Below are 14,854 nucleotides of genomic sequence, written 5' to 3' on the forward strand. Positions count from 1 at the left end.
TCAGACGCAGTCAAACTCACGACTGACTGCCCACAACAGCCGAGGCGGGCGACAGCGGTCACGTGTAATCGAAGCTTCCGGGTAAGCCGGCTTGAAGCCCAAGCAAGACGTCGAGACTATTCTGGTCCAGCTCCGGCATCCTCCGCCACTGCAACAGCTCACCCGCTGCGCGCCTACCTTTAGCGCCGTCTGGTACAGCGCTGTCATGATTTAAAGCTTCACAGCCACCCAGGCACGCGGCCATCTCGATGCGCGATGACGAGCGGTCCAGCGGTGTGGCCGCCGTGGCAAGGGCGCTTATATCAACCACAGCAGCACTCAAGAGTAGGCTATACTCACAAACAAGGGAAGCGTTCTGAAAGAGGCGGGGGGGTGTGAGCGAGATATCGTTCGCAATGGATGAGCTAGGTGATGCTCTTTAGCAGGCTCTCAGCCCCAGCTCGTGTGCACTTGCAGCGAAGGTGTGTCGTACGCAGCCGCGATGTGCAAGTGAAATGCACAGTCGTGAGTGGTGCATTCACGATTCATGCCCTCCATGTGCACTGCAAATTGACCCGCTGCACGCACACCCTTGCGCCACCTTGCAAGTCCTTGAAAGAGCTAGGAGGTGCAGCTCAGGTCTATCGCTGTAGCGTACTCACGACTGTACTGAACCGCAGGAGTGCATCGGAGTCACGAGTGCTGCACACAATCAATCACGAATTAAGCATCTCTGCACGAGTCGTCGAGTCGTGCGACGGAAGCATTTGGCTGATTTGTGGGGTGATGTGCCTGGCAAGCTCAATGAGGAGCGCCGCAGGTACCCGCAATTCCCACGAGCAGCTCGCCAAGGCTGCCGTCGGCTATATATAAAGCACCTCCATCGCGGACCAATGCCTCTCTATCTTCCTTCACAGATCTCCGTGGCTGGCCAACTCTCAGTCACAACTCTCATCCAAGCACACTCATCTCTGCTGCTCGGGGTACACAACACACAATGAGTAGCAAACCCACTAAGACCCGCCCAGGCAGTGCTGCAGGGCTGCAATCGCCTCCTCCGAGCGACAACGAGAGCCCACCGCTGTATGCTGGCAGTCATCTCGCTAATGATCTAAGACTGCCATCAACAGCCGAGCAGGTCATCACCCCTCCCTCGACTCCACCGACATCCGAAAAGGACGTCAACAAGCATGGCCGAGCAGCGTCCATCTCCTCGACATCGAGCGCGAGCACCAAGGCTTCTTCGTCGTACTACGCGCACGCGTCCAAGAAAGGTCTCAAGTTCAATGGCGTCACCGTCGAGGACGTCGAAGAAGCAGCCGAGACCGACTCCAACCTGTACAGCATCGGCACCAGACGCAATGTCCAGCCTTTCGTGGAGCTTGACGAAGTGCGAGCTCATCTGAAGCTGCTGCACGCCTTTGACGTGCTGCGCGAGAGCGTCTACCAAGCTGCAAAAGACGAAGCCAGAGCTCCCGCTCCTGCGCACGACGACCAGCGGCTTCCCGACTATGTCAGGACCGAGACTCCACCGCCCGGTCACAACGAGGATCCAGGCTTCGATGCGACGTGCCAAAAGGCCTGGAGCACTTACCTCGTCCATGCCGTACACCGCTTCGAGCTCTGGCTCTCTCACGTTCTCACCGAATTCAATGCGCGCCACATCCACTCTTCTCCTGACCTGGGAGAGGTGAGCGTCCCGTGCAGGAAGCCTTCAAACATCATGGAGATGCCGCAACAATGCATGCCGCCCGTCGATGTAGCGATGATCTATCACAGCTACTGCCTTAACCCCGGTTGCTTTTTCGATGATCTACTCAGGCTCAAGAGCAGAACCGCACTTGCAAGCTACGACTTTCCTGTCAAACAATTGGCTGAGAACATCGTCATCGATGGCATCTCGGTCAGATTCGCCAACGCGCCAGCTGAGCGACTGTGGTCCACAACCATCACTCAAGAGCCTTGGTCATCTCCACTGACCACGCCCAAGTTCGACGCAAACCAGGACTCCCAGACATCTCTGTTCGGCAAGCATATTCCGTGCTGGCGTCAATTCTGCAGAGCAACCACCTTTGTCCCTTGGCGCCGATCAGACGGACAACCTAGTCTGGGAGAATCAGCCATCCCATCCCAAGACCCTTCCAAAGCTTGGTCAATGCCATGCCAGAAATGTGGAGCGACGCTGAACAGCGATCGCTGCAACGGCAAGGCCTTTGCTCAGGATTTGTCACAATGGTGCAGATCGGAAAACTTCCGCACTCGAGGTCTCACGTTCTCACCCCGCGATGGCGGTCTCTTCTCCCACGATCTCGCCGAGCCTATCTTTGTCCAGCTCTTCGAGCACTCGCCCTATCGAACGCTCGATCTGGCCCTGGCGAGGGCGAATGCGCGAACGAAGGGCAAGGTGGGTCAGCAACTGCAGCAAGATCCTTTGAGATGGGCTTTCGATCAGACGCGATCGGGGTCGATGAAGACCATGGCAGAAGACATTGCTACCACTATCATGGCCCTCAAAACACATTCCCTGCGATCGCGCTCGGCGGAAACCCTATTCAAGAGACGGATTGGCTTTGTGCTGAAGAATTACGTCGAGGCGGAAGCTGCTGTTGGACGAGGATCTGTGGATCTCGCCAAGGCTGTGCAGAGGCAATTCAGCTTTGTCGGGGAGATGAAGAGATTGGGCTGGAGCGATCCTCGAGCTTTGGCCGAGGGCACCGAAGAGGCGAGCTATGCGCGCGCGATAGTCAGGTATCACTCCTGGCAAGCTTTGATGGCCACCGAAAAGCAGATGCTGGTGCCTACGCTCGACATCGACCTGATCTGGCACACACACCAGCTCAAGCGGAGCTACGCGTACGACATGATGCGCAATGTGGGTCGCTTCATCGATCATGACGATAAGGTTGAAGAAGGCGCTCTGTCGGACGCGTTCGAACAGACCAGCCAGCTGTGGTTCAAGAGGTACAAGCAACCTTATTCTACTTGCGGATGCTACAAGCCGCCCGAGAGTATGGTAAGGCAATTTGGAAGCTTCTTCAAAGGTACCGGCTCGCTCAAGCAGCGCATGAAAGCTTCAAAGCCTCTGAGGCCTGGCGACATGCCCGAAGGTGCGTGGAACTCAGAGCTTGGTCTTCGCTTCTACATGCCCAAAGCTGACCTTGCTGTTCTTTGCTCTTACAGACGCCTTCGACGATGCGCTTCACCCCTCCACCCACAACAGCGTGGTAATCAGACCTGCAGAGGGAACAGTACTCGATGCTGATGCTGCGGGATCGTACGCGGTCACAAGGCAGAGGGCGCAGCAAAGGCGCCACGATGCACAGAAGGCCGAAGATGATGGCGATAGGCGAAGAGGTCACGATGCAGCCTTTGTGTGAGTAGTTTCATCCCCCTTCATCCTCGGGTCGACTCGGAGCATTCCCATTCGCGCCTCCTCGCCGCTGACATTGACACGGTTCGTCACTCATCGCGCGATAGCTATGGAGCAGGATACGTACCTTTGTACCCCTACGTCATTGTGCCGGGCTACTATGGAGGAGCAGGCATGTGCGCCGGTGGAAGCACGGGTTCGGCTGGCTGTTGCGGCAATACTGCTGGAGCCAGCTGCGCCGCAGGCAGTGGGTGCGGAAGTGCAGCGAGCGGAGGCTGTGGTGGAGGCGGTGGTGGGGGAGGAGGTGGATGCGGAGGTGGTGGTGGATGTGGAGGGGGCGGCGGGTGTGGCGGTGGTGGAGGAGGTGGATGCTAGGAGCGCCTATGAAGCTGGTCAATCTCCAAGGATTGTCTACCCACTCTCTCGCGCCTCCAGGATGATCTCTTATGCAGCACTCTTGTGACCTTTTACCGGCTGCGAATCGCTATTGTATCAAGTAACTTGTCTGCAAATCTCATGCCCAGTGATCCAAAGAGCAAATACGCCGTGCGAGTCGCTCTCAAGTTTAGTTTCATCCGTACTGACAAGCCTGCTACACGCCCAGCGAGATCAGATTGATCAGGTCATTCTTGACTTGAGAATTCGAAGTACATGTTGATTCGCATCGCAACGCTTACAGACGCGTCTGGAACCGAAAGAAGAAAAAGAAGTCTTCGAGGTTTTGATCCATCTCCGAGGGCTCGTCAGTCTCACCAAACGTTGCTGTATCCTCCGGTATAGAAGCCGCGGCTTTGAGGGGCTGCAGCGCCTGCACCCCTGCCCATCCCTCCGCGACCCTGCCCTGCGTGCCCATTCAAGGACGGCAGACTTGCTTGATGTCCCATCTGTCCAGGCGTCGCTGACTGTGGAGCGCGACTACCGTAGCCGCGCGAGCCAGATCCTGGCCCGTAGCTGCCGCGACCCATTGGCCCTCCTCTGAATGCTGGTGAGGTCGGCACGCTAGCCGAGGACCAGCCATTGCTCGCATCGCCATTCGATACGCCTGAACCAGCCGCGAGATGACCAGCCGAGCCTGCCTGGGGTGAGTGAAAGGGTTGTGGTAAGGCCTGATAGCCCATCTGCTGCGCGTATCCGTGCGGAACTGTGGATCCCCATCCAACTACTCCGCGCGGCGCCGAAGGTGCCCCTTTTGCACCATCGACCACACTGGAAGGAGACGTCTCGGGATAGCCTCCAAAGTTATATGCAGGTTGATAATTGCTGTAGGCACGACCATTGAACGCCGCTGGCTGCGCCGACAGTGCTTGGCGCGGATATGCGTTTGCCTGACTCCACGCTTGGGTGTTGTAGGCCTCAGGTTGATACGGCTGCTGGTGCCCAAAGGGGATGAATGACTGATTCTTCCTGGAGCTAGAAGCGGCGTCGTCATTAGCCTTGCCAGCTGCACCACGGACACCTGCATCTGGAGCTGATGACGTCTGAGCGCTGTCGACGGGGCTGGTGCCGAGATTCAAGCCGGCAAGAGTTCCATTGGCGTGTCCATGGCGAGAACCGCGATCGTCTCCATGGCGCTGTTGCTGCGAAGCACTTTGCGACGTCTGATTGTTTGCCGAGGAGGATCCAGCACCAAGGCCGCCCAAAGAAACGACAGGCCCGTCGCTATCACCAGCGCCGAGGTCATGTATACTCGTAGGCATCGACAAGAAGTCATCGGCGATACCTCTAAGAGAATTCTGCGCTGGGTGCGAGGCAGTGCGCGCACGTAGATCTGGCGTAGCCCACAGGCTCTCGAGATGGGATGGCGAAGCGCCACCATTTGCCGCCGTGTTGGGCAAGCCTGATAGGTTGAGCGAGCTTCCGCCCCAAGTTGCAGAGCTGAGCTGGCCGGGAGAAGGCAAGATAGGCGTCTGCGCAGCAGTCAAGTGACATTCGTCAGCACCCGCCAGCCAGTCTCGCGCCACACTTGCGGGCGGACTCACTTGCATTGCACCGCGCTTGTCCGCTGCGCGGTTCGCCGGTGGAGCATACCTATCGCCGTTGAGCTCCAGCTCGCTAGCAACCACAAAGCTGGGTGACCGCGATCCTGGTTCCGTGTGGCCCAAGTTGGCGCTGCGAGCGAAAGCAACGCCTGCTCCAGAATCCCGCCGACCCTTCGCAGCGGGATGTGGAGGTCCGGCGCCAATCAAAGCTCGTTTGGACAAGCCCATGCCCGATGACTCGGCCCAGTCTAAGGGTCCGCCCTGTCCTCGAGGTGCTGTGCCGGAGAATCCTCGTGCTCGCATAGAGGCGGGAGCAGTGGGCACGGAGACGGCAGAGGATCCTGACACTGGGACGGAGACATCATAGCTTTGCGCATTGGACCTGCCCAAAGATGGCTGGATGTTGGCAGAGCGATTTCCTCGCGGAAGCTTGACGGTAGGCTTGACGTCAAGCATATCGGCCTCAAGAGCAGGGTGAAGCTCCTCACGAACTGAGGTAGGGTGCAAAGGTTCTGCAATATGTCCGTACATCATTGGCTGACGCTGGGTGGCCCGACCATGTGCGCTGGCTCGAGGCAGAGCAACATGCGCAGGTGGCACGTTCGGGGCAGTAGCTGAGCTTGTCGGGAAGACCCGTGGTGGTAGATTTCTTGGCAGCACGCGTGTCGGCATCGAGACATTTGCAAGCAGGACTCCCTTGCGGTACTTCTTGGGATGGAACTGATCATAGATCGAAAGCGTTTTCATCGGCAAACCCGGAGCGGATGGGGTCCAAGACAGGATGTCTACATCGGAGCTGGAATTAGCTGCTGCCTGAAAAGCAGCAATGCGCTGCCTCTGAGCCCGAAAGGCAGGACCACTCAAGCGAGCCGGTCGAAGGCGAGGTGCGGGCATCTTGACCACAAAACGATTCCACACAGGAACAGAGTCCTGCGGCACCTCTGTTCTCGTCGCGACAGGCTCGGGGTGGCGAGGTCGGGCAGGTTGCCTGAGTGCACTCGGAAGCGGCTGCGTCGCACTGCTCGCAGGTGGTCGGGCGTCGTGCCGCTGAGTCTGCAAGCGCGCACTTGCATTCTCATCCGTTGGAGCGATGATCGCTACCCGAGGTGCCGTTGGTGCGACAACCTTGGAGCCTTCTGGTAAATTCGCTACATCGTTTCGCAAGGCGCGCGGACCAGCAGGAGGAGCTGCGTTGGCGAGCGCAGCATCTGCTTGAGCTTGCTTGGCACCGGCCTCTCGCCTCTGTGCTTGCTTTTCAGCTCGTTTGCTCTGTCTAGCAGAGGTTGAGGGGTCGCTCGTTGTTGCTTGTGGTCGGTCCAAAGAGGCTTTGGTGGCGGACACGGCATCTGACGCCATCTGTTCTGCGCGCATGCTAGGCGCAGAGCTGGGCACAGAGGACTGAGATGTCGGAGGTCGTTGCAATAATGTCCTGGGCCTCGACTGCTGCGTGGGGGATGGCTCTTCTTTGGAGGGTGCGCGTCGCGCATTGCTAACGATAGCATCACTCTGAGCGAGAGGTGCCGCTCTGCGCCAAGACGTTGCCTCCTCGCTGGGAGAGATCAAAAGCTGGCTCGAGGGACCCTGACGGTTGGAAATTGCTTCAGGTAGTGCGCCTGGAGCCGGTCTCCCGTGTGACTTTCGAACTTCAGGTGACTTCGCTGGGGTATCCTGCTTCGCAACCTTGAGCGCAGCCTCATGTGCTTCAGCAGCCTGTTTGCGGGCTGCAAGCATGCGAGCATCCTGAGCAGCGATCCGAGCGGCTTGTTCTTCTCTCAGCTTCGCTTCCTTCGCTGCGTCCTCAATCTCTCTGACACGCCTAGCTTCCTCGATTTGAAGCTCAAGCGCCTTGGCTTTTTCGAGGGCACGCGCTTTCTCGCGCTCGCGTTCCGCTTCTTCCTCCGCTCGTCGTCGCCGAGCGCGCTCAGCTCTCTCTGCCGGCGAGACCGTCTCCGTCGCTGCTGCGGTGGTTCGAGAAGGCGGCGCTTGCGTAGACTCCACGACGGGAAGCTCTGTCCGCTGTGCAGAGGGCGAACCCACCCTCCGTGCTAGAGGCCCCCAACCGAGCGCTTTGGAAGCTACAGGAGGGTGTGGCTCGCTGGCATTTGCTCCATAAGGACGCTCCTCTGGGGAATTTTCCACGCGGTCAGCAGCAGTATGCAGGCCAGCTGCCATATGCGGCGGCAGGGGTCGTTCAGAAGTCCGCGCATTTGGTTTGGAAGTCGGTAGCGGCGCACGCTCTTTGGCCGGCAAAGGCCGCTCGTGCGGAGAAGTAGGCGAGCGCGGATCCGATCTCGTGGATGTTACTGAGGGCTCACGGCGTGGAGCATCAGAATCCAAGTTCTGCGTTCTTCGAGCGAGCGGGCCCCAAGCGCGAGCAGCTGAGAGAGTCGCATCAGGATGAGCGTGTGCGCCTCCCAGTCCGCCAGCTGGACGACCGGAACGCGAGGAATTCCAGTCCGATCCGCGCCTATCTCTGGGCAACAGCTCTACGCTAGCGCTGTCGCCTTCGTCCGCAAATGCGGAAACAGACGACCTCCCGGCGCGCTGAGGGAACAAAGATTTGGTCGCGACCTCAGGCGCGTAGTCAGCTAATCTCTGTTGAGAAGCGGGCTTCCGAAAAGATGGACTAGGCTGATCTGTGGGATTGGAGCTGGCAGCGGAGTGGGTCAAGCGCTGCATAGGTGGCGGTGGCCAGGACCGATCGTGTGTTTGATCTCGAAATCGATCCTCCTTTGTCACTGGTCGAGCATCCTTCTGAAGCTCCGCGAGCGAGGGCTGTGGCACTTTATATTGCGTCCCGTCGCCGAATTCGACGACTTCGTCCAGGAATCCGCCGTCTTCATCGACCATTTCGTCCCAATGCCGGCCGCTGCCCAGATTTGCCCCTCTGAAGCGGTCCAGGTCTGTGCGGGCACTTGCAAGTCTATCGTGTTCGTCGGTAGCCTCCTTTACATTTTGCGCCTCGGCTGCTGTTGGGAAATCCGACGATGCTATTCGCTCACTGGAGGGTGCTCTTGCACCGCTGCTCGATGAATTCTTGCTAGTTGCCCATGGAGCAACAGATTTTGGAGCTCCACTGGTCGCGTCGTTCGCACTACTTCTCAACGCGGCATTTCTGAGGGATGGAGATGCGCTCGTGTCCGTCCGCGCAGGACTGCCCGATCGAGCCCCGCCCAAGGCAGTGAGTCGAGGAGAAGAGAGGTGAGTCGACCTGACTACATTGCTGTGCAGCAGAGCAGGCGAGGGTGCGCTCGCCGGCTGAGACAAGGCTTCGGCTGCCGACGGAGCGGATGACGGCTGCACAGAGGTTCCCGCAGCTGCAGCAGGGCCCTTCTCACCAAATACCGCATCAGGTAGAGTCGGTTTTGCTGATGCGGAGGGTGGCTTGGTGGATGCATGAGCCTCAGCATTTCCAAGCTTTGGAGAAGGCCGAGAGGATGGCGGGGCGGACGGTGCAGGAGGTTCTGATGCTTTTGCCTTGTCACCCGCTAAGCCAAGGCTCGCTTGAGCTGTAAGTGTGGCAGCGGCACTTGCGTTATTGTGAGAAGAGGGCCCAGTATTGGCAGGCGGATTGGCAGCCGCAAGCGCTGGCAGCGCGTGATTGATAGCTGGAGATGCTGAGGGTGAGGGCGTGCCCCACGTAGCAGCTGGTTTAGGCGCAGCAGAGGCTGACAGCTTGGCGGACGTGAGTCTCGAAGACGACAATATGGGCAGGCCACGACCTGTTGAAGGATACGCGAAAGATACGAAATGTCAGATGTATGCAGGCTCACCCATTCTCTGGTGCTTTGTCGGCCAGTCAAGCGGCCCGTTCCTTCGCGCTGTCGCCACAGCCTTCCGGATCGTCTTTCCAAATGTGGCTACGCTCTCGCTGCCGCACGAGCTCAAGCATCAGGCCTACTTACTAGAGCTTTCTCTCGTGAAACTTCCCTTGCTTCCAGTTCCACTGTTTGACAAGAGCGAAGATCCGGTACCGCTTGTGCAAGAGCCTCCTGTCGTAGCGTGGTTAAAGGTCGGCGAGCTGGGCGACGCTTTTCCCAGGAATCGCTTAGTGAGGCTCAATGAGGTGAACTTCTTCCCGGCTGCAGCGGCCGCTGCCGCGGCCGATGCAGTGGGGGAAGCAGTGAGGACTGCGGATCCACCACTTGCTTCACTCAGTCTGGTTTGCGCCGGCGTCCCGTTCGTGGTCGGCAATTTGCCTCGACCGTCTTGGCTTTCTGTAACCGGCGCTGTTTCGGAGACTACTTTCTCCGCAGGCACAGCACCAAGATCAGAGACTGAATAGCCCACATCTTCTGAGCGCACAGCCTTAGCCTCGGTGCTGTCCCTTGCGCTCGTTGTAGGAGGTGACACATCGATTACGCTCTTAGCGTCCGTCAGGCTCAGTGAGCCGCCTTGGTCAGGATGCGACCGTGCCACCTGTGAGGTATTCGTTGGACTTTCGACGCCATCATCAGGCCCAGACACTTTCGTTGAGCTATCTTCCAGATCGGCGCTGCTGCCCTGCTCCCTGGCCACGGCCTGAGATGCCTCCGCTAGAGGCGCTTCGAGCTTTGGTGAAACATTGCCGAGAGCAGAGGCACTGGTAGACATATTCCCTCGTTGAATGTGCTAGTGTCCAGGAGGATAGCAATGATTATGATGTCGAGCTAGCCTGAGCTGCGTAGCATACAGCGATGCTGTCAAGCCGGCGCGAGACCTGATGTGAAGTTTTTCGCAGCTGGACGCCCAAGGGGGGTGAGAGAATGTGCAGATAAGCCTGTCCTCTTGAGGAGGCTTGGCAACAGCAGGGAATCGAAGGGCGCACTGGCGACGATCTCTTGAGGATCACCACTTCTACGGCCGTCGCTGTCAAGAGATTTATGACTGACCGCCTCTAGCTGGCTGTGGCAGATTTGAGAGGGAGAGAGGCTTCAAATTGTAGGCCGTGAAATCGCGATTGGCTGCATCCTAGCGCGGCTGCCCGCACGCACGGTCTGTGCCCCAGTGGTGTTCGGCTTGCTCAGACATCGTGATCGGCGGTCGCCTCGCACAGCGCGAGTCACGCGGACCCCGCACGCACATGGCTGCCCACGTGACACCCATCAACGCCCTGCTGTTTTGCGCGTGTGTTACCGAGAGGTGAGACAGCTTCGCCCGCGGCGCATCGCATCAATCAAGCATCGCAGCGACGGAGCCTCGCTGGCTGGCAAAGGCCAAAGGAAACGCATCAGCGGCAGCAGCTAGCGCGGCAGTCGTGAGTGCGATCTCGCTGGACCTCGGTGGCTGAGATCAAGCCTTGCCGTCACCACATCAAATTGGAGCCAATCACAGTCGAAGCTGCAAATGGTCAATCACGAATGAAGAGCGGATGAAACAGGCGCAAGTCGTGGACAGCATATTTCATGCAACGAAGGAGTATATAACTATGATATGCTCACGCCTATGAATACGCGGGTGGCTTAGATGCTGGACTGGACCGGTGCAGGATCACAAGATACGAGACGCCTGCCTGCGCTCTTGGCTGATGATCTGCCATGCCGGGATGTACTTCAAATCGCGAGGTCCGCGGTGGATGCTCTGGGGGTGAATTTGCACGCAAGCCTAGCTTAAGAGGGCTTCTGTGCTCGCCGCTTACCGCTACTTACGACTCACGACTGTGCTGTTGTGCAGCGCGCCAGCACAGCTGATAGATCACTCGATCTCACAACTGCGTGCGCTATGGAGTCTGATTGCAGCTGGATGGCATGACCTTGGGCCTGGTGCGGTCAGCTCAACAAAAGCGGTGACTATATAGACACGAACGCAAAGCTCGGAGAGTGGCCATATGCCCAGCCATGGATTGCGGCGGTGTTCGCAAGGCACATCAAGAACCAGCTGATCGTATATCGATCGTGTTCCGCCCAATGATGGCGCCAACGTCAGCGGCTTCGTTCGAGATGAGGCGAGGCGTCGCCCGCGCTGTGTGACTCATGACTCCTGCTATACAGCACTCATGCGACAATCCAAAGGTTTGTGCGCAGCGAATTCTGCCAAGCCGCGCGAAGCCGTGGGTCGCTATATGGCAGGCTCAAGCCACATCAGCTCAATGTGATTCGATGCTGCCTGTCCGAAGCACAATCTGCCTTGATCTTACAACAGCCTCGACGGCGCTACAGCCTCTTCTGCTGGAGGACACAGCTCTTGCGTGCTGGATTAACCCGCCCGGCCATCCATCCAGTCCAACTAGACTACTCTTGAGCTGACTGCAACTACTACTCACTACTGACTACTCGCACACCGCTTCGAGCGGCGATCGGAGCCTGAAATCCGCTCGTGTCAGGAAATAGTACTCAACGTCTACACTCTTCTGACTCGCGCTCAGCTCAGCATCGATGGCGTTCTTGGAGGCGAAAACTATCAGCGCGATCATATGCAGCGCGACCGTTGGCCAGGAGATGACGTGCATGCTGCCACTCACATCGCGAGCCCGACCCTCGATACGCTCCTCATCGTACAGCTCAAGGCTATCTAACGCAAGCAGGCTGGCGCGCCTCCATCAGCCTGGCCTGCGCGTGTTCTGCCTCGCACACTCAAGAGATGGTCAAGTCGGAAGGGTCATCTTGGATAGAATCTTCCTCGAGAAGAGCAGCGGTGGGATACCGAAGCATCCTCAGCAGCGGCAGTCGGATGAGGATCGAGTGTCTGTTGTACAAGAATCGAAATAGAGAATCCCGTCAACAGCCTGTCCGCTACTGGCCGAGTCCGCCTCGACTGAATGGCATAGCCACTCTCAACGGCACGACCCTTCCGCAATAGTCCTACTCGGAAGCAGGTCGTTGCGCATGCCTCAGCAGTTCAAGCCTTGTCAACGTCAACAGCCGGTTCGACTGCGCACTCATCTTCTAGCTACCGCGCGTGTGGCGCAATCAATGTTAGATCATCAGCGCGTCAGCGAACGATCGCTAGGTCAAGCATGCGAGAGTATCGTGCCGTGGCAGCGGCACATGCAAGGTGTCAAAAGATGCGGGTTCGCCGTTGGCGACTCCTTCCATACGCTCTGGTGCTTCCAAACTCTCCAAAGCTGGCGGCAGTCTCGCCTGAGCAGAGAGACACAGTCAGAGTAGCAGAGCACCCGATACCTGCCTTCAGTAACAGGATGTCAACGAGAGCAGCAGCATACATGGCGACCTGTGCTCCTGCTGAGCGCGCGTCGGGACCAGGTGCGAACGCTCGTCAAGCTCAACAAACGCTCCAGCGATGCGATGATACCAGCTGCTAGTCGTGAGAATGCGCTGATTGGCTCTCGCGGCCGATCGACATGCCAGAGCAAGTTTCCCTTCTCAACGCTTCGCGCAGGCACATGACCCCTGCTGTCGGGTGAGCGCCTTCTTCAGCGACCGTACTCAACGGACGAGTGTCCTCGCATGGAATAGGTTGGGAAGCAAGAATGCCGATCCTCATACTTGAAACCTGCCAGTCACCGCCACCTGGCGTCCAGTGCTAGGTGCATCTAGCGACACAGAACGGGCCTAGTGCTGTCCATTCAGATGCACGCGCCAGTTTGGACTGTTCAGCAGTCTTCGCCAGCGGCAAGGACAGTAGCAGGCTTGTGCATGGCGCCTCTACGTGTGGTCGAAGAGCAAGTTGATGGAAATCGAGCATCTAAGTGACTTTCTCTCAGCCAAGCGAGTGCTTTAAGAGAGGCCCCCCCAAAGCGATTTTCCTCTTCCCTCTTCTCCTCATTACGTTTCGCTCAGTTTCTCGTCTCACCAAGACCTTCCCAGCCTTCCAGCTACAGATACTACGCTTTACGTACCCCTCAGCTCTCTTTGTCGACATGTCCGTTTTCAAGACCATCGTCAACATCCTCCTCCCTCAGGCTTTCGTGCCCAGCCCAGCTGCCACGGACGCCAGTAGCGGAGGTGGTGTCTCCCGAGCTGCACCTGCTTCTCCCATCGTTGCTGGCGACAGCGCGATGGGTGGGATCACCGTCCCTCACCCCCCCGTCCCCGTCGTGTTTCGCGCTCCCGACGCAAACACCGACCAAGTCACCCGGGCCCCACTCGCCGAGCCCGTCGTCGCCAACATCAACGCGACGGGCAAGGTCACCTTCCGCCCCTTCTCCTTCGTTCCGACCTCGGTCGGACTTCTCACCGCCCGCCGTTTTGCCTTTGGTAAGTGTCGCGCGCGTTTCGGCAACGTTGATGAGGGTAGCCAGAGCGACGAGTCCTGGTCGATGGGCACCATGCTGGAACAAGTGTACACGATTTTGGAATATACGACTGACCGATCCACACTTCTCTCCTTCTCTCTCTCTCTCTCTCTCTCTCTCTCTCTCTCTCTCTCTCTCTCTCTCTCTCTCTCTCTCTCTTTCTCTCTCCCATAGGTCGTGTCCTCGTTCCGGCCCTTCCTTTCGCCGCCGTCGGCCTTTCGCTTTCTTTCGCCGCCTTCGCTTTCGCCGCTCCTTTGGGCACCTTCGCTTTCGCCGCCCCTCCCGCCGCCTCCGCCTTCGCCTTCGCCACCCCTTTTGCGGCCAAGGCTTTTTCTTTCGTCCTTGGTCGCCCTTTCTCCTCTGCTGCCGCCTTGGCCTTCACCGTCGCCGCCTCCGCCTTCGCCGTCCCTCGCGCCCTTCGCCTGGTCAACAACGGATGGAAGCGAGCCGGACGCCGAGGCCCAGGCCCAGGGTTCCACGTGATTCCTCTTGCGCTCACCAGCGAAGTGGCAATTGCGTGGGACCGCGAGCCTCGTCGTTCTCCGGCTCGCAAGGTGCCAGCAGTCGCTCGTCCTCGTCTTGCCCGCGATCACAATGACGCGAGGTTTGACCAGGACCAGCGTCGACTGTCCGGCGGATCTTTCCGCTACATCACGACCGGCGAGCAGTGAGTTGGACTTGACAGACATCGAACCAAGCATCCTTACTAACGCTGTGCGCTCCCATCCAGTACAAGAGGGCCCTTCGTCCCAAAGCCCTTGCTCGCCGGCGTGGGTCACTAGCGGGAAGACGCTCTTCAACGGCATGGTAGTCGGTCGTCATCGTCGTCGTCGTCTGTCGTTCGTCTCGGTGCATTGTTCTCTTTTTTTCTTATAAGCACGGGAGTCTTCGGTTCGTAGAGGCGGTGCTAACACCGTTGCTACTAGCTCATCGCCATAAGGATGATGCTCTGCGGACCAGCTCTCGTTTGGTCGTCGTCATCGTCTTCCTAAGGTTGATGGTGACGCGACCAGTTTTCCTTCTTTTGCTCGACGTGACTTGTCATGATCGTTGCCCTTTTCCAATGCACCAAGCGTTCGACGGCGCGACCACCACCGTCACCATCGCGTCTCTCTCAACATCTCTCTTCACCATGGTCATCATGGACTACGTGCGACCTTCGTCGGTCTCGTCTCTTCTTTATCCGTGCAGGTTCTCTTCATACAGACTTCGGTCGTATACCCTGTTACGCATCAGCTACGTACCCCTTGGGTCCTGGCTCTCGTCTCCATCCGTGCAGGTTCTCTTGATACAGACTTCGGTCGTATACCCTGTTACGCACCAGCTACGTACCCCTTCGGTTTCGGTTCTCTA

At 58.2% G+C, this 14,854-nt stretch overlaps 3 protein-coding genes across 3 annotated transcripts; 1 reads left to right on the forward strand and 2 right to left on the reverse strand.

Annotated features, from left to right (window-relative positions):
- The first annotated feature begins 767 nt into the window (after positions 1–767).
- On the forward strand, positions 768–3,886 carry IE81DRAFT_363457 (hypothetical protein). The gene is made up of 3 exons (XM_025516773.1): positions 768–3,086; positions 3,160–3,352; positions 3,457–3,886. Exons 1-3 carry the CDS (start codon positions 977–979, stop codon positions 3,722–3,724), a joined length of 2,571 nt encoding a protein of 856 aa, XP_025373186.1. The 5' UTR covers positions 768–976; the 3' UTR covers positions 3,725–3,886.
- A 14-nt stretch (positions 3,887–3,900) lies between these two features.
- Positions 3,901–10,247, reverse strand: IE81DRAFT_363458 (hypothetical protein). Its single transcript, XM_025516774.1, has 3 exons — positions 9,234–10,247; positions 5,329–9,050; positions 3,901–5,256 (listed from the first exon to the last, which is right to left on the reverse strand). The coding sequence occupies exons 1-3, from the start codon at positions 9,919–9,921 to the stop codon at positions 4,099–4,101; spliced, it is 5,568 nt and encodes a 1,855-aa protein (XP_025373187.1). The 5' UTR covers positions 9,922–10,247; the 3' UTR covers positions 3,901–4,098.
- Positions 10,248–12,842: 2,595 nt separating this feature from the next.
- Positions 12,843–14,307, reverse strand: IE81DRAFT_338880 (hypothetical protein; the record flags this gene model as incomplete). The annotated part of the gene is made up of 4 exons (XM_025515556.1): positions 12,843–13,537; positions 13,764–13,923; positions 14,001–14,147; positions 14,213–14,307. 4 exons carry the CDS (start codon positions 14,305–14,307, stop codon positions 13,109–13,111), a joined length of 831 nt encoding a protein of 276 aa, XP_025373188.1. The 3' UTR covers positions 12,843–13,108.
- Positions 14,308–14,854: the final 547 nt, after the last annotated feature.

This window comes from Ceraceosorus guamensis (assembly GCF_003144195.1).
Source record: "Ceraceosorus guamensis strain MCA 4658 unplaced genomic scaffold IE81scaffold_2, whole genome shotgun sequence".
NCBI classification, from domain to species: domain Eukaryota; kingdom Fungi; phylum Basidiomycota; class Exobasidiomycetes; order Ceraceosorales; family Ceraceosoraceae; genus Ceraceosorus; species Ceraceosorus guamensis.

What these genes read in the sequence shown, in the direction of transcription:
- IE81DRAFT_363457 (XM_025516773.1), top strand. Translation starts at nt 977, where the DNA reads ATGAGTAGCAAACCCACTAAGACCCGCCCAGGCAGTGCTGCAGGGCTG. An exon ending in GCCTGGCGACATGCCCGAAG is followed by an intron (nt 3,087 to 3,159) that starts GTGCGTGGAACT and finishes TTGCTCTTACAG; the next exon opens with ACGCCTTCGACGATGCGCTT. An exon ending in GGTCACGATGCAGCCTTTGT is followed by an intron (nt 3,353 to 3,456) that starts GTGAGTAGTTTC and finishes ATCGCGCGATAG; the next exon opens with CTATGGAGCAGGATACGTAC.
- IE81DRAFT_363458 (XM_025516774.1), bottom strand. Translation starts at nt 9,921, where the DNA reads ATGTCTACCAGTGCCTCTGCTCTCGGCAATGTTTCACCAAAGCTCGAA. An exon ending in TTTCACGAGAGAAAGCTCTA is followed by an intron (nt 9,051 to 9,233) that starts GTAAGTAGGCCT and finishes ATCCTTCAACAG; the next exon opens with GTCGTGGCCTGCCCATATTG. An exon ending in ACAAGCGCGGTGCAATGCAA is followed by an intron (nt 5,257 to 5,328) that starts GTGAGTCCGCCC and finishes ACTGCTGCGCAG; the next exon opens with ACGCCTATCTTGCCTTCTCC.